This window comes from Nycticebus coucang, chromosome 14 (assembly GCF_027406575.1).
Source record: "Nycticebus coucang isolate mNycCou1 chromosome 14, mNycCou1.pri, whole genome shotgun sequence".
Taxonomy (NCBI): Eukaryota; Metazoa; Chordata; class Mammalia; order Primates; family Lorisidae; genus Nycticebus; species Nycticebus coucang.
The window spans coordinates 32,175,146-32,193,924 of record NC_069793.1 but is presented as its reverse complement, the minus strand read 5'-3'; the positions used below and the strand labels follow the sequence as shown (position 1 = coordinate 32,193,924).

General features: G+C 38.2%; 1 protein-coding gene across 1 annotated transcript in view; it reads right to left on the bottom strand.

Moving 5' to 3' along the window:
* Positions 1-18,779, bottom strand: part of CCDC73 (coiled-coil domain containing 73) — a 133,572-nt gene that overhangs the window by 106,084 nt on the left and 8,709 nt on the right. The window contains exon 2 of the mRNA XM_053562930.1: positions 1,044-1,115. Coding sequence (XP_053418905.1) covers positions 1,044-1,115 — 72 coding nt within the window. The remainder of the gene's footprint in view (positions 1-1,043; positions 1,116-18,779) is intronic.

Below are 18,779 nucleotides of genomic sequence, written 5' to 3'. Positions count from 1 at the left end.
TCTGACGTCTGCTTTGAGCTTTAGTTTGTACTTAGTATTAATCTTTACCTGTCCCTTCTCTCCAAAGAAAAGTCTGTCTCCAACCCATCCCTCATATAATCCAGCCTTGGCTATTTCATCTTCTTTTGCTCTTGTAGGTTTCCTACTGCTCTTGTATGTTATTTCCACATAAACCTCAGAATCAGGTATAAGTACTGAATTCTGCATAACTTTTTGATTCTTATTTGTTACCCCAAGTTCCTGTTTCAATATTGCCAAATAATGGGAACAAGGACCATCATAATTAAGCTTTCAAATTTTTAGCTGTTAAGATTACTTTGGTGGAAAGACACTAAAAGTATTACCATAAATGTTTCACTATAAATAGAGCTACGAAGAAAACTAAAACTGATGTTTTTTTTTTTTTTTGAGAGACAGAGTCTCACTTTATCAGCCCAGTAGAGTGGTTGCGTCACAGCTCACAGCAACCTCCAACTCCTGGGCTTAGGCAATTCGCTTGCCTCAGCCTCCCGAGCAGCTGGGACGACAGGCGCGAGCAGCTGGGACTACAGGCGCCGGCCACAACACCCGGCTATTTTTTTGTTGCAGTTTGGCTGGGGCTGGGTTGAACTCGCCACCCTTGGCATATGGGGATAGCGCCCCACCCACTGAGCCACAGGCACCGCCCTAAAACTGATTTTTTAAATTATTTTCTTACATTATGTAACAAAACCCTTGGAAAATATGGTACTAGTTATGAGGTTTCATTGCTTTCAAAATATTCTAATTCCCCTATAACGTACAATCTGTTGTTCAAATGAATTAGTTTTCAGAGTTATCCTCAGTGCTACAATAACAAAAATCCTGAAAAAAAATGTTTATTCTCTTTTTTTCTGATAGCCCAAATGCTATCAACAGTTTGGGGTGGGATTTTCTTTAAACTTTGTTTAAAATAATGCACTACCTCCAAATTAGAAAATTTTAAAGTTAACTTTGCAATTAGGATAAGAATATATTTTAAACTAAATGCTAAAAATCCTAATCAAAGGGGAAAAAATACTTACATTTTGCCATTTAAGTTCTTGCGTCTCCACAATAATTTTACCAATTTGCTCTTCATATTGAGTTTCTGCTTCCTAAGTCAAAAAGATAAAGAGAATACTATAAAAATTAGGACTTAAAAACCTCTAGGTATAGCTCTTTCTAGAGAGAAATAGTATCCTTTCACCCTTACAACAAATTGCAAATTAAATGGACAAATTCATTATAGAACTGAGGTCCCAGATCAATCATGTACCCCAAAGTCTGGATAGAGATAGGAGCCTAGAGGGAAAAACAGAACCCCAACATTTTGTTTACCAGGGACATAAGCCCCTGAGTACCAGTAAGAAAGCTGGTACAGTTAAAAGTACTTAACAAACTGCTAAGAGCAAAATGTGGGCTAATATGAAAATGTGAATTCCCTAGGGGTTCCCAGAAATATGGAGGGTTTTTTACCCTCTAGCAGGCTTTTCTTCTAGGAAACCCACCAACTGTTTACAGGGAAGGTTGAGAAGAACCCTGAGAAAGCGTTGGCACTGGCTGTTCAGGGGAAGAACAGTCGTAAACCATCTTCTCTATTTTCCCTATTTTCACAGACCAACACCCTTAATCTGCAGGGAGAAGGGCAACAAAACTATAGCTAAGGACACTAGTTAGAAACGCTGTGCATCTAGACAAGGGGACCAACAGTCACCACTTAAAACTCTACCTATACAACCCTGTCTTCCTTATTTCCCCTACGGAGAAAAAAAAAAAAGCTTTATTTTACAATGGGAAGAGCAGTAAGAACTACCATTGAGAGCACTAGTGGAAACCCACTGCAGTTGGGAGGAGGAGGGCTGAAAAAACAAAGCAACAATAGCTCTATCATTGCAGCAAAGGCAGGAATACATGCTAGGCCCAGCATTACATATGAAGAAAGGACCAGAACACATACGAAGAACTTATCCTGAGCCTCAGATTCGTCTAAGACTAAAGCTTAATGATAGTACCAGAGAATCCTCTTTTTCTCCCACCTGCCACCACCACCTTGGCAATAAGCATAAAATAAAAAGAATAGGGAGATACAGCTGGGAGTCCTGCAAAGACAGATTTTCTCTGAGAAGTAGCATAAAAGGAAGACTCCAAGTTAAGTGGGGAGGCCTAAAGCCAAGCAGGAAGCAGTCATTTTAGAAAACTCACTGTTTTGGGGTGGCGCCTGTGGCTCAGTGAGTAGGGCGCTGGCTCCATATACTGAGGGTGGCAGGTTCAAACCTGGCCCCAGCCAAAGTGCAAAAAAAAAGCTGGGCAGGGCGGCGCCTGTGGCTTAGTCGGTAAGGTGCCAGCCCCATATACCGAGGGTGACGGGTTCAAACCCGGCCCTGGCCAAACTGTAACCAAAAAATAGCCGGGCGTTGTGGCGGGCGCCTGTAGTCCCAGCTACTCGGGAGGCTGAGGCAAGAGAATCGCTTAAGCCCAGGAGTTGGAGGTTGCTGTGAGCTGTGTGAGGCCACAGCACTCTACCGAGGGCCATAAAGTGAGGCTCTGTCTCTACAAAAAAAAAAAAAAAAAAAGCTGGGCATTGTGGTGGGCACCTGTAGTCCCAGCTATTCGGAAGGCTGTAGCAAGAGAATCGTCTAAGCCCAAGAGCTGGAGGTTGCTGTGAGCTGTGACGCCACAACTCTCTACCAAGGGCAATAAAGTGAGACTCTGTCTCTAAAGATTAAAAAAAAAAAAAGAAAGAAAACTCTCTGGTTTTGTTTAAAATAATGTAATACTCCTGAATTAACCCACACAATAAACATAAGGTTTCACCAGAGCAGTGGTTCTCAACCTTCCTAATACCACGACCCTTTAATACAGTTCCTCATGTTGTGGTGACCCCTAACCATAAAATTATTTTCGCTGCTACTTCGTAACTGTAAATTTGCTACTGTTATGAATCGTAATGTAAATATCTGATATGCAGGATGCATTTAGGTGACCCCTGTGAAAGGGTCATTCAACCCCCAAAGGGGTTGAGACCCACAGGCTGAGAACCGCTGAACCAGAGAAATCTGAAGCATCTACTGAAAATTTTAACAGGCAGAGGTGAAAACTTCCTGGTTTGAGTGCTGAAGATGTACTTCAACAAACATACAAAGAGCCCTTGTACAAAGATTGGAGATTTTTTTTCTTTTGGTTCTAAGTATTTAAGGAAATCTCTGTCACTGGTTAACCATTAAACTTACAGAATGGCAACTTCAGTGACCACACATAACAAAGACTACAGACTTTACAAATCACTTCAGAAAATGTACTGAACAAACAAAAGACAACAATCAGCAACTATGGAAAGGAAGAAGAATCTGATTTCCAGAGTTACTACATATCCAAAATTTTTTGTTTTCAACAAAAAATTACAAGGCATGCATGAAATAGGAAAATGTCACCCATACACAGGAAAAACAATGAATAGAAACTGTATGTTAAGAAGCCCAGACATTGAACTTACTAAATGCAGACATTAAATCAACTACTTTAAATATGCTCAAAGAGCTAAGCCCAGATACAAAAATACTACAGCCATTAAAAAGATAATAAATAAATGCTATAAACAACTTTATACTCATAAATTTGACAACTTACAGAAATGGACCAATTCTTCAAAAACCACAAACTACCAAAACTCAACCAAGGTGATATCGACCAGTGACTTTCAACCAGTGTGCTGTGAAAATTTTTAAAGATCATTAACTAAATTATTTTTGAAAGAAGTTCAAAGCACAATAAGTATATTCCTTTTTTTTACTCTTTTTTTAATCAACATAAGTTAAGTGTGCCACAGAAGTTTAACTATAGGTTCAAGTGTGCCATGAGATAAAAAAAGTGGAGAAACACTGATGCTGACAATCTGAATAGCCCTGAATTACTAAAGAAACTGAATTTGTAATTAGAAAACTCCCTAAAAAGAAATCTCCAGCCCCAGATGGTTTCACTAGAGAATACTACCAAACATTTAAAGAAGAATTAACATCACTTTTACGTGGTCTCTTCCAGAAAAATGTAAAAGGAGGAAACACATGCCAACTGATTTTATGAGGCTTGTTTACAAAACCATGGGGGGAAGTACAAAAAAGGGAAACTCCCACTAATATCACTCACAAATTTTGAAACAAAACCCTTAACAATATATTGGCAAACAAAATCCAACAAAATATTTTTTAAAAGTATACTCCAAGTAGAATTTATTCCCGGTATACAAGGCTGGTTCAATAGTTGAAAAATCAGTCAGTGTAATTTGCCACATTAATAAGCAAAAGAAATATCATATCATATCATCATATCAATTGACAATAGGAAAAACATTTGACAAAATGTAATACCCATTCTGTATAAAAACTCCCAGCAAGTCAGAAGGAATTTCCTTTACTTTTAAAAAAGCTTTTACAGGGCGGCACCTGTGGCTTAGTCGGTAGGGCGCCGGCCCCATATACCGAGGGTGACGGGTTCAAGCCCGGCCCCGGCCAAACTGCAACCAAAAAATAGCCGGGCGTTGTGGCGGGTGCCTGTAGTCCCAGCTACTCGGGAGGCTGAGGCAGGAGAATCGCTTAAGCCCAGGAGTTCGAGGTTGCTGTGAGCTGTGTGAGGCCACGGCACTCTACCGAGGGCCATAAAGTGAGACTCTGTCTCTACAAAAAAAAAAGCTTTTACAAAACCCTTACTTTTAACATATATTTAAGGGTGAAAGACTGAAGGCTTTCACTCTAAGGTTAGAAACAAGGCAGGGATGTCTAACTCTCATTGCTCTTATTAAACACAGTACTAGAAGTTTTAGTCACTGCAATAAAGCATAAATAAATAAATAGATTGGAAAGGAAGAAATAAAAATGTCCCTATTTGCATATACATGATTGTGTGCATTGAAAATTCTAAGCAACTTATTAAAAAACTCCCCAACCTAATAAATGAGTTCAATAAGGTCACAGGATACAAGATGAACACTGGGAAAAAAATCAACCACACAGCCTAGAAGAGAGAAGAAAACCCCAAGGCAGGAGTCATGCCTGCCTATTACTTCCATGGCAAGGGCAGGATGGAGTCTGTCCACTGGCTGCTGGCTGCAGCTGGAGTGGAGTTTGAAGAATTTTTTTGAAACAAGAGAACAATATGAAAAGTTGCAGAAGGATGGACGCCTGCTTTTTGGCCAAGTGCCTTTGGTTGAAATTGATGGAATGGCACTGACGCTGACTAGAGCCATTCTTAGGTACCTCACTGCTAAGTATGACCTCTACAGGAAGGACCTGAAGGAGAGAGTCAGGACTGACACGTACACTGATGGCACCCGGGATCTGATGATGATGATAGCAGTGGCTCTCTTCAAACCCCCTAAAGAAAAAGAGGAGGCCTTCGCTTTAGTGGTGAAGAAAGCTAAAACCCGCTACTTGCCCGTCTTTGACAATATTTTGAAAGTCCATGGAGAAGATATTCTTGTTGGCAACAAATTCAGTTGGGCAGATGTGCAATTGCTGGAAGCTATTTTTAATGGTGGAAGAATTAGATGCTTCTATTCTTTCTGACTTCTCTTTGCTAAAGGCGTTTAAAACACACATCAGCAACATCCCCACAATTAAGAAGTTCCTGCAGCCTGGGAGTCAAAGGAAGCCGCCCCTGGACAGCCACTATGTTGAAGTAGTCAGGAACATTCTGCATTTCTAACAGAAGCAGGTCTCATGATGGCAAGAGTGACACTCTAATCACAGCACCAGCACATGCCACCCATGGTAAATAACAGAGGCAAACTGTAGGTTCTAGGGGTTAAGAGTATGAAAAGAGCAAGCCATGCTGCCATCAGTGGCAAACATTGAATAAACGCAATATAAAACCATAAAAAAAAAATCAACCACATTTCTATATTTTAACAATGAACATGCAGAAATCAAAACTAAACATATAATTTATAATCATACTAGAGAAAATGAAATACGTATATACTTTTAAAAGTATGCATGGGATCTGTATGTTAATACATACAACATAAATGGATTAAAGACATGTTGAATCAAAGTACCTTACACCTAAAAGAGCACATGATGCATGATCTCATTTATATGAAATGTTAGAACAAATAAAACTGAGTATGAAAACAAATCCAAAGAGTACTGTCTCCTGGGGAGGTAGTGAGAGTAGAATTAGCCTGGGAGGAGGAATGAGGCAGCTTTATGGGTTGATGGAAACATTTTATATCTTGATAAGGTTTTGCACACCTATCATAATTCACTGAATGTACAGTCAGGATTTGTGTATTTCATGGTATACAAATTTTAGTGTAAATATAAAAGCTATAGGCTCCGCGCCTGTAGCTCAATGGTTAGGGTGCTGGCCACATACGACCGGGCTGACAGGTTCAAACCCAGCCAGGCCTGCTAAACAACAATGACAACTACAACAAAAAAATACCCAGGCGTTGTGGCGGTGCCTGTGGTCCCGTTGCTTGGGAGGCTATGGCAAGAGAATCGCTTAAGTCCAAGAGTTTGAGGTTGCTGTGAGCTGTGACACCATGACACTCTACTGAAGGTGACATAATAAGACTCTGTCTCAAAAAAAAAAAAAGAAAGAAAGAAAAGAAAAAGAAAAAAGCTGTAAAGAAATAGTAGACTCTGCTTTATGATATGCATTTTAAAGTATTTAGGAGGAAATGTACTGATGCATTTTAAAATATTTAGGAGGAAATGTACTGGTATTTACCTTGGAATCACCAAAGAATGAAGTTAAAAGAGGGATAGGTGTAGAAATGTGATAAATCTAGTATAGTAAACTGTTAACGATATATGAGTGTTCACTGTAAAATTATTTCCATTCTGCTATATGTTTGACAATTTTCATAACAAAATATTGGAAATAAATCAAAAAGTGGATGTTAGAATATGATGCTTTTTAAACAAAATATTTTCCTATGACTCACTTGTGTTCTTTGCTTTATTATACACACACACACTCTTATGCTATGTTACTCTAAGACATACTTTCATGAAAGCTGTCTTATTCAGAATGTTTTCAGCAGCAAGCAACAATAAAATCCAATTCACATTGGTTTATGAGTTATCATTTTCGTGAAAAGGAGTTTAAAGATAGAGGCCAGGTGCAGTGGACCCCTGTAATCTCAGCACTTTGGAAGGCCAAGGCTGTAGTATTACTTGAGACTAAGAGTTCAAGCACAGCCTGAGCAACATGAGAACCTGTATCTACAAAAAAAAGAAAAGAATTAGACAGGCATAAAGGTGTGCACCTGCAGTCCTAGCTACTTGGGAGGCTAAGCAGGAGGATCGGTTGAGTCCAGGAACTCAAGGTTATAGTGAGATATGTTCACCCCACTGTACTCCAACCTGGGCAAGAGAGCAAGATTCTGTCTCTCTAATGGCCAACAAACACATGAAAGAATGCTCATCATCTCTAATTATCAGAGAAATTCAAATCAAAACCACTTTGAGATATCACCTAACTCCAGTAAGAATGGCCCACATCACAAGATCCCAAAGCAATAGATGCTGGCATGGGTATGGAGAGAAGGAAATACTCATGCACTGTCGATGGGACCGCAAACTAGTATAGCCTTTATGTAAAGAAATGTGGAGAGTTGGCTCCGTGCCTGTAGCTCAGCGACTAGGGCACCGGCCACATAGACCATGGCTGGTGGGTTCGAACCCAGCCAGGGCCTGCCAAACAACAATGACAACAACAAAGATATAGCTGGGTGTTGTGGCGGGCATCTATGTTCCCAGCTACTTGGGAGGCTGAGGCAGGAGACTCACTTAAGCCTAAGAGTTTGAGGTTGCTGTGAGCTGTGATGCCATAGCACTCTACCAAGGGTGACATAGTGAGACTGTCTTAAAAAAAAAAGGGGGGGGGCCGGGTGTGGTGGCTCATGCCTGTAGTCCCAGCGCTGTGGGAGGCCGAGGCGGTGGATTGTCTGAGCTCTGAGGTTCAAGACCAGTATGAGCAGCAGTGAGCCAGAGTAAGACCCCGTCTCTACTAACAATATCAAAAACAGCCAGCACCACCAGAGGAAGAAGAAAATCAACAAAAAAGGAGTACTTCAAACAGAGAAGAATGAATAAGCAAACTTAAATTAAAAATAAAAAAAAATTAAAAAAAAAAGAAAGAAAGAAAAGAAATATGGAGAGTCTACAAAGAACTAAAAGTAGACCTTCCATTTGATCCTGCCATCCTATTACTAAATATCTACTCAAAAGAAAAAAAGTCATTTTACCATAAGGATATTTGCATTCAAATGTTTACAGCAGCCCAATTCACAATTGCAAAGATGTGGAAACAACCCAAACCCCCTTCAACACATGACTGGAGATTTTGTATTTTTTGTAACAACCTAGATAGATTTAGAGAACACTCTTCTTAAGTATCACAGAATGAAAAAACAAGCATCACATCTGCTCAATATTAAATTGAAACTAGTAAATTAATGACTGCATTCTCACTTGAGAGAAAAACTTACTTAAATTTAAGAAGAGGGTGTTGGGGGGAGAAAGTTCAAGTTCCCACCCAAACGTAACAATGCATGGGGTATACAGCACACTTCCCTAGTAAAGGTGAAGGAAACGACTTTACCTTATAGACAGAAACAATGTAATCTAACCTGAAAACTTTTTTAATTTTTTTAAACTAATCTTTTTATGTTAAAAAAAAAAAAAAAAGAGCTTTGGATGGCACCTGTGGCTCAAGGAGTAGAGTGCCGGCCCCATAAACCAGAGGTGGTGGGTTCAAACCCGGCCCCAGCCAAAAAAAAACTCCCCACAAAAAAAAAAAAAAAAAAAGTTTTTTTTTAAAAAGTCTAAAGGTAGAATGCTTCTAGGATTTGATTATTTCAGTGATATGCTCAACAATACCATCAAAGAACTATGACTCAGCCCACCTTTCCATTTTGCCATTATGAAGGTGATTTTCCTCAGGCTTTTCCATCCCTCGGGGTTGTAGAATGGTTATTTTAGTTGTGGGAATTAAGGATAAATCAGAGAGTATCTTGAAGGAAAAAAGTATCTTCCCAACACACATCCCCTAACATCTCATTGGCCATAACCAAGTCACATGCCCTCTAAGCTGGTCATTGGCAAGGGGACTACACTGGATCTTCACCAGTGATTAAGAACAGTGAGGATATATTGACTCACATTCATGAGAAACAGACTCTAAGACACAATCAGGGTTTTTCCAACATAGAAGGAAGGATATGCATATCAACAGCACATACTATATTACAAATGAATGAGAAGAGATTAGAAGCTCTTGCAGTAACACATATCTACTGTCAAAACATATTCAAAGAGGAAATAGTGTACATTTGTTCTGGGAGGGAAGGTATGTAAAACATCCATTTCTTTCCAAAGCAGGTGGACTGAAAAATGTATAAGACACTGCTTTCATTGTGTATGTATAGTTCTTTTTTAACTACTTCTCTTTCAGTGGTTACAGTGGGGGCTGAGATTCACCATGATTCTAAATATTGTTCTAAGCACTTTTTATATGTAATGATTAATTTAACTAGGGCATAATTTTATAAGATAGGTACTCTGACTATTGCCATTGTCTCCATGAAAAAACTGAGGGAGCAAGAAGATAAATCACTTGTCTAAAGGTTACCCAGCAGGTAAACAGCAATGCCATTATTTGAACCCAGATGATCTGTCTCCAGAGTCTCTTAAATGCTGCATTATATCACCGGTAAGAGATTATGAACGTTGTAGGACAATATGGATTGTTATGTCCTTCCTTCAAAAACTTCAGAAGTTAGGCTGGGCTCAGTGGCTAACACCTGTAATTCTAGCACTCTGGGAAGCTGAGGCAAGAGGATGGCTTGAGGTCAGGAATTGGAGACCAGCCTGAGAAAGAGTGAGACCCCATCTGCCACCAAAAATTAAAAAATAATTAACCAGGCATGGTGAAACACACTGTAGTTCCAGCTACTCTGGAAGCTGAGAAGGAAGGATCGCTTAAGCCCAGGAGTTTGAGCTTGCAGTGAGCTGTATGCACTCTACCTAGGGGAACAAAATAAGACACTGTCTTTTTGTATTTTTTTTTGTGTGTGTGATTTTTTTTTTTTTTTTTTGGCCGGGGCTGGGTTTGAACCCGCCACCTCCAGCATATGGGACTGGCGCCCTACTCCTTGAGCCACAAGTGCCACCCGACACTGTCTTAATAAAAAGAAAAGAACCTTCAGAAGTTAATTTTCCTATCCCCCCAAATTTAGAAAATCATTCAAAATTATTTTACCTGTATTATTATTATTATTATTATTATTATTATTATTATTATTATTATTATTATTATTTGAGACAGAGCCTCAAGCTGTTGCCCTGGGTAGAGTGCCATGGCGTCACAGCTCACAGCAACCTCCAACTCCTGGACTTAAGCAATTCTCTTGCTTCAGCCTCCCAAGTAGCTGGGACTACAGGCGCCCGCCACAACGCCTGGCTATTTTTTGGTTGTAGTTGTCACTTTTGTTTTGTAGGCTTGGGCTGTATTTGAACCTGCATCTCTGGTGTATGTGGCTGGCGCCTTAGCCGCTTGAGCTACAGGCACTGAGACCATTTTACCTGTATTCAATATGATTATTCAGTAACACATTTAGAAATTTGTTGACTAAAAAACAAAAGAATTTAATCATTGCTATGAATGTTCTAATATTAATATTTTTCTTTATCCGAAATCTTTATACTAGTCTAAATCAACTAATGTGAAAACAGTAGTTTAAATACTACTAAGAAAGAGTTTTTTTGTTTTTTGTTTTTGCAGTTCTTGGTAGGGACCGGGTTTGAACCCACCACCTCCAGTATATGGGGCTGGCTCTCTACCCCTTTGAGCCACAGGCGTCACCTGGAAAGAGGTTTTTTTTAATATTAACTTCTAACCTATCCCATGAATATTAGAGATATTTATCTTCAATGCTCTTTTAGCTAATCAGACCAAGAAACTATCTGGAAGAGTGATTAGCATTTTCTTACACAACATGAGAAACCAATCTGGGCAATTTCGTAGAAGGTGGATTATGAGTTTGAAAAGGAATGTAGAAGTAGCTACCCTGTTTGGTGTACTCCCAAAGATGCGCTAGGTCTTATTTTCAGGGGACGTCTTATCTTTCCTGTAAGTAGGTCTTATTTTCGGAGGATGTCTTATTTTCTAGGAAACAGGGTAGTAACAGTTTTGGCTGCTAGGACATGTGCCTGCTATGTGTACTATGTCCCTAAATCTGTTCAGGGTCAAAAATTGAAAAGGCCTGACCAATACACAGCCCATCTTGTAAAACTACAGCCTGAAGCAAGCACTTTAAAAAAAAGCATGATACTTTCTAAAGGTTATAAAGAGTAAATAATCCATCAAATTACTCCTCCTTTATTGTTTTTGTAAAAACACTTAAATCCTTCTGGTCCTAAGGCATCTAATAAAAAATAAACACTTTTAAGATTCTATATTCTAGGATACTTTATTTAAGTTAGATAGAATTTTCTTACTAAATTTATATAGTTTTTCTCATTAACAATTCAAAAGGAATTTTTACTGATATCTTTTAAAAGCTGCTTTAAGAAAAAAAAGCTGCTTTAAGAATGGATAAAAGAAAAAAATGAAGGTTCTGATAAAAAAGTAACTGATTTTTATATGCTACAAATCATAATAATCAGAAAGGAGAATGATTCTACTCATAGCATTTTAATTTTATGGGCCACTGAAGTATTGCTTAATGTTATTTACCACATATTATACCATTAATTACCCAGTTTTCCCTCTCAATTGTCATTTTTAGACTAACCAAAATTCCACTGATTTTTACTTGTTGATAATTTAGAATTTCAAAATGTATCCCTGTTTAGATATTTAACAAATGTAATGTGCTGTTTCTCTGAACTATCATAGTAATACTTTGCTTTAATTCTATTATGATATATCATACTATGTACATATTATGTGATAGTACAGTTATTAATTTACATGGCATGTAGTACCTAATAAATTTTCAATTCTCTTAAGGCATAGACAGAGAAATGGTTTGTAAAAGATTACCAAATGAATGGATATTTTAAAACATAAAAGGAGATCTTTTAACCCCACTGTACAGATGATTTGGTTCAGAAATATATTTTATCTAAAAACTTTCAACATAATTCTTATTTATTTATTTTAATTAAATCATAGCTATGTACATTAATGCGATCATGGGGCACGATTTTCATCACACTGGTTAACATAGCCTTCCTGGCATTTTCTTAGTTCTTGTGTTAAGACATTTACATTCTACATTTACTAAGTTTCACATATACCCTTGTAAGATGCACCGCAGGTGTAATCCCACCAATCACCCTCCCTCCGCCCACCGCCCTCCTCCCTCCCCTCCCTTTCCCCCTTCCCCCTATTCTTGGGTTATAACTAGGTTATAGCTTTCATGTGAAAGCCATAAATTTTTTTTTTGAGATAGAGTCTCACTTTATCATCCTTGGAAGACTGCCATGCCGTCATAGCTCACAATCCCAAACTCTTGGGCTTAAGAGATTCTCTTGCCTCAGCCTCCCAAATAGTGGGACTATAGGCACCCACTACAATGCCTGGCTATTTTTAGAGAAGAGGTCTCACTCTGGCTCAGGCTGGTGTCCAACCTGTGAGCTCAGGCAATCCACCCTTGGCCTCCCAAGTGCTAGGATTACAGGCGTGAGCCACTGCACCCAGCCCTACTTCCAATTTTTAGAGTCTGACAGATTTCAGACTGGATTTCTAATTTCTCTCTAACAACTGAAACAGCACAAGACCCGTTTTTCTAGCTGGCATGGTAGCCATAGGTCAAACTGAAGATACAGGCTTTCAGTTCGATATATTAATAATTATTTCTTACCCTCGTCACATCACATGACAACTACCTGAATCGTGACAGGAATTAAGTTTATTGCCCCTGTGATATTACTGCTCATTCTTACTCTTTATCAGTAAGGCTACGGATATATCTGATAAGAGCACTTACCAGAAATGGTATCTAACTTTTATTTATTTATTCATTCGTTTATTTATTTATTGGGACAGAGTCTCACTCTGTTGCCCTAGGTAGATTGCCATGGCGTTATCATAGCCCACAGCAACCTCAATTTATTGGGTTCAAGGGATCCTTTTGCCTCAGTTTTTCTAATTTTATAGAGAGACAGAGTCTCACTCTTGCTCAGACTGGTCTTGAATTCCTGAGCTCAGGCTCAGCACCCGTAGCACAGTGGTTACAGAGCCTGCCACATACACCAAAGTTGGTGGGTTCAAACCCGGCCTGGTCCAGCTAAACAACAATGACAACTACAACAAAAAATAGTGGGGCATTGTGGCGGGCGCCTGTAGTCCCAGCTACTCAGGAGGCTGAGGCAAGAGATTTGCTTAAGCCCAAGTGTTTGAGGTTGCTGTGAGCTGTGATGCCATAGCACTCTACTTAGGGTGACATAATGAGACAGAATAAAATAATAAAAAATAAAATATCACAAAAAATAAAAAGAATTCCTGAGCTCAAACAGCTCAAGCAATCCACCTATCTCAGCCTCCGGATTATAGGCGTGAGCCACCACACCTGGCTAGTGTCTAACTTTTAAATACACACATTGGTAGATTCAATAAAAACTGTTTTGTTGACTCAGACTGTTAATTTGTCTATTATTATTAATTTAAAACATTTAATTTTTTTCAAATATTATCATTACCAATTTAGGTCCATAAGGAAAAAATGAGCAATGCTCCCTTACTCTTTTATTAGTTACCATTAGTTAAGTAGGAAATGTAGTCAACATAAAGTTGACTACGTAAAGTTGACTGCACTATTCATTCCACTAATTTATTAGATATATTAGTGGAAGAATATTGGACAAGGAATAAAGGGATATTGGAATACTAGTTTCTTAAAGCCTCTGGGTTTTAGGTTTAGTCTAGAAGCTACCTCAGGTCACTTCCATCTCAAAAACTATACAATTTCATGATCCTGCAAAAAAGATTGATGATTTAGAATGTATCTCTAAGATTACAGAGAGAAGGGAAGCATAGAGAGCTAATCCAGATAATCAGCATCTGATAGTTCACTAGAAGCTGAGAAACTGAGGCAGATCTACCAGCAGTCTTAATGGAAATAAGCTTAATTGGTGTTCAGGGCCCACCAAAGAGGAGGGACTCTGACAAATATTCAAGATTTTAGTTGGAACCCCAAACTAAAATCTTGGAGTAGAGAGTGAAAATAAACCAGCCCTCACTAAGACGAAAACTCAGCCACCAGTGAGCTCAATCTCTTGACTTATAAAATGATCTGCCCAACCCTAACCTCCCAAAGCAAATGTCAACCTCTCTAGAGAAAAATAATTCCATCTAAAGTTTCAAATTTCCTTTTTAAATTTCCTCTTTTCATGCACAAAGTCATTCATTCATTCGATCAATCAAAATTTACCCTACATTCCAGGAGATAAGGTCAAATGACCAAAAACCAAGGGGAAAAGAGACAATAAAATGGATCTATAAGAAAGAAAAAAAAAATGAATCTATAAGAAGTCCAGATATTAGTTTATTAACATACACTTTAAAATATCTGATTAATACAATCAAGAAATTACATAACAAAATGAACTTCAGCACACACTGAAAATTATAAATGAAGAATCAAATGGAAATTTTAGAACTGAAACATACAATAAATGAAATTAAGAATTAAATATACTAAGAAGACAGGTGTGCGGCCTTCAGACATATGAAAAAATGCTCATCATCTTTAATCATCAGAGAAATGCAAATTAAAACTACTTTGAGATATCATCTAACTCCAGTGAGACTAGCCTATATCACAAAATCCCAAGACCAGAGATGTTGGCGCAGATGTGGAGAAAAGGGAACACTTTGGCACTGCTGGTGGGAATGCATTAATACATTCCTTTTGGAAAGAGATATGGAGAACACTTAGAGATCTAAAAATAGATCTGCCATTCAATCCTGTAATCCCCTACTGGGCATATACGCAGAAGACCAAAAATCACATCATAACAAAGATATTTGTACCAGAATGTTTATTGCAGCCCAATTCATAATTGCTAAGTCATGGAAAAAGCCCAAGTGCCCATCAATCCACGTATGGATTAATAAACTGTGGTATATGTACATCATGGAATATTATGCAGCCTTAAAGAAAGACGGAGACTTTACCTCTTTCACGTTTACATGGATGGAGCTGGAACATATTCTTCTTAGTAAAGTATCTCAAGAACGGAAGAAAAAGTACCCAGTGTACTCAGCCCTACTATGAAACTAATTTAGGGTTTTCACATGAAAGCTATAACCCAGTTACAACCTAAGAGCCATCTCAAATCCCTGGTAATAGAATTGTTTACCTTTTTTTTTAATTTCAATACATTTAGGTGGTACGAATGATTTTGTAAAAAACATGAATGGTGGCTCGGTGCCTGTGGCTCAAGCGGCTAAGGCGCCAGCCATAAACACCTGAGCTGGCTGGTTCGAATCCAGCCCAGGCCAGCCAAACAACAATGACGCTGCAACCAAAAAATAGTCAAGCATTGTGGCAGGCGCCTATAGTCCCAGCTACTTGGGAGGTGGAAGCAGGAGAATCACTTGAGCCCAGGAGTTGGAGGTTGCTGTAAGCTGTGATAACACAGCACTCTACCCAGGGCGACAGCTTGAGATCTGTCTCAAAAAAAAAAAAAAAAAAAAAAACCCAGCTACTCGGGAGGCTGAGGCAAGAGAATCGCTTAAGCCCAGGAGTTGGAGGTTGCTGTGAGCTGTGCGAGGCCACGGCACTCTACCGAGGGCCATAAAGTGAGACTCTGTCTCTACCAAAAAAAAAAAAAGAAACCATGAATGGTGGCTTGGCACCCATAGCACAGTGGTTACGGCGACAGCCACATACATTGAGGGTGGCAGGTTCAAATCCAGCCTGGGCCAGCTAAACAATTGCAACAAAAAAATAGCTGGATGTTATGGTGGGCGCCTGTAGTCCCAGCTATTTGGCAGGCTGAGGCAAGAGAATCACCTAAGCCCAAGAGCTGGAGGTTGCTGTGAACCCTGACACCACGGCACTCTACCGAGGGCAACAAAATAAGACTCTGTCTCTAAAAAAAAAAAAAAAAAAAAAATGAATGGATTGTATAATGCTGAAGTCAGGGCTTTTAGTGTACCTATCACCAAAATAGTGTACACTGTACCAAACAGGTAGCTTTTTTATCTCTCATCCTCCCCTCCTTTCTTAGTTTTCAATACCCATTATACCACATTATGATCATATACACCTTTCATTTAGCTCCCAATTATAAATGAAAGCATGTGGTATTTGTTTGTCCATTCTGAAGATACTTCATTGAGGATAATAGTCTCCAGTTCCATCCAAGTTGCTGCAAAAGACATTATTATCTTTCCTTTTTATAGCTGAGAATACTTTATAGTGAATATATACCACATTATCTTTAGCCACTCATCAGTGGCTTAAGGCTTAAGATGATTCCATGCCTTTGTAATTGTGAACTGTGCTACAATAAATTCAGGTACAAGTGTCTTTTTTATAAAATGACTTATTTTCCTTTGGGTAGATACCTAGCAATAGGACTGGTAGACTGAATGGTAGGTCTACTTTTAGTTCTTTTAGTAATCTCCATACTGTTTACCATAGAGGTTGTACTAGTTTACACTCCCACCAAACAGTATATAATCATTCCCTTTTCACTGACACATCAGAAGAATGAAACTGGATCCCTATCTCTCACTATACAAAAATTAACTCAAGATGGATTAAAGACTCGAATATAAGACCTGAAACCATAAAAACTCCAGAATAAAACACAGGAAAAACTATTTTGGATGTTGGCCTAGTGAAAGAACTTATTGACTAAATTCAGCAACTACAAAAATAAGTGAGACTTAATCAAACTAAAATGTTTCTATATAGCAAGAAAATAATTAACAAAGTAAACAGACAACAATGGGAGAAAATATTCACAAACTATCCATCTGACAAGTGACTAATATCCAGAATCTAGTGAGAACTGAACAAATCAGCAAGAAAAAAACAAATAACCTCATCAAAATGCAAGCAAAAGACATGAACAGATTATTTTCAAAAGAAGAATCACAAATGACCAACATATGAAAATATGCTCAATATCACTAACCATCAGGGACATGCCAATTAAAACTACAATGAGATAACTCCTTACCCTTGTAAAAATTACCATTAATAAAAATCAAAATACATGTTTGCCTTATACCAAGATTGGGAAAGCATCAAAATCTGCATGTGGTATGTGCTCCGGCAGACTTGGAGGAGTTCCTAAGGTTCTTACGAGGTTGTCTAAAGCAAAAAAACATGTCAGCAGAGTCTACTGTGGTTCTATATGTACTAAACATGCCCATGACAAGATCAAGCATGCTTTCCTTACCAAGGAGCAGAAAATTGTTATGAAAACATTGAAGATACAAGCACAGAGTTTGAAAGCTATAAAAAAAAAAAGCTATAAAAAAGAGAAACATTTGTAAGTAATAAAATCAAAGAAAAAAGTACTTCCTTTGCTAACCTGAAATTTTCAGAACATATTTAAACGAAGCTTATTTTTTAAGTTGGAAATACAAACAGACTAAAATATAATTTTTAAATATAATAAAACACAATATTAAATTTGAAAATTTGTGGCATAAAGTTATTTTTCTTAAAGGTAACATTTTATTTATTTTTTTTTTTAGAGACAAGAGTCTCACTTTGTCCCCGTCGGTAGAGTGCCGTGGCATCACAGCTCATAGCAACCTCCAGCTTTTGGACTTAGGTGATTCTCTTGCCTCAGCCTCCCAAGTAGATGGGACTACAAGCACCTACCACAATGCCTATTTTTTGGTTATAGTTGTCATTGTTGTTTGGCGTGCCCGGCTGGATTCAAACCCGGCAGCTCCAGTGTATGTGGCTGGTGCTTTAGCCACTTGAGCTACAGGCACCAAGCCAAAGGTAACATTTTAAACTAATTTTACAGAATGCTTACCCAAGATACCCCTTTTTAAGCATGATTTCATCTTTAACAGACGTTAGTTACACTAATATAAGTAGCTTTATATAAAATGAATTTTTATATAAATTTTTTTAAATTTAAAAAAATTTTTATATAAAAATTTTTATATAAAAATTTTTATATAAAAATTTTTTTAAATTTTCTTACTATAACAAATTGCAATGTTTTATTACCTAGAACAAGGTTCGTATTAAAATAAAAACATTTCAGACTGCTTTTCCTCTCATTTTTAGTTTATTTTCAGAATGTCACCAAATTCTATTGATTCTTCTTTCTGCCTTTTATGTTCTATTTTCACAGTGATATGTAAGTCCTAACATACTCGTTCCTAGATTATTGCAATAGTCTTATAGTTTATTTTCTTTTCTCCAGAATCTTACAAGTTTCAACCTAGTCTATACAGTTAACAATATACTTTTCAAAGTTAGATGCATACAAATGAAATGAAACACTTTTAAGGGAATTTGCATAATATAGATATCCTGCTATAATCAACACATTTTACAATTTTATCCTAGGTATTTCCTTTTTAAAAATACGCAGTATCGGGCGGCACCTGTGGCTCAGAGGGTAGGGCGCTGGCCCCATATACTGAGGTTGGCAGATTTGAACTCGCCCCTGCCAGAACTGCAACAAAAAAATAGCCAAGCGTTGTGGCAAGGGCCTGCAGTCTCAGCTCCTCAGGAGGCTGAGGCAAGAGAATCGCCTACAGGGAGGAGTTGGAGGTTGCTGTGA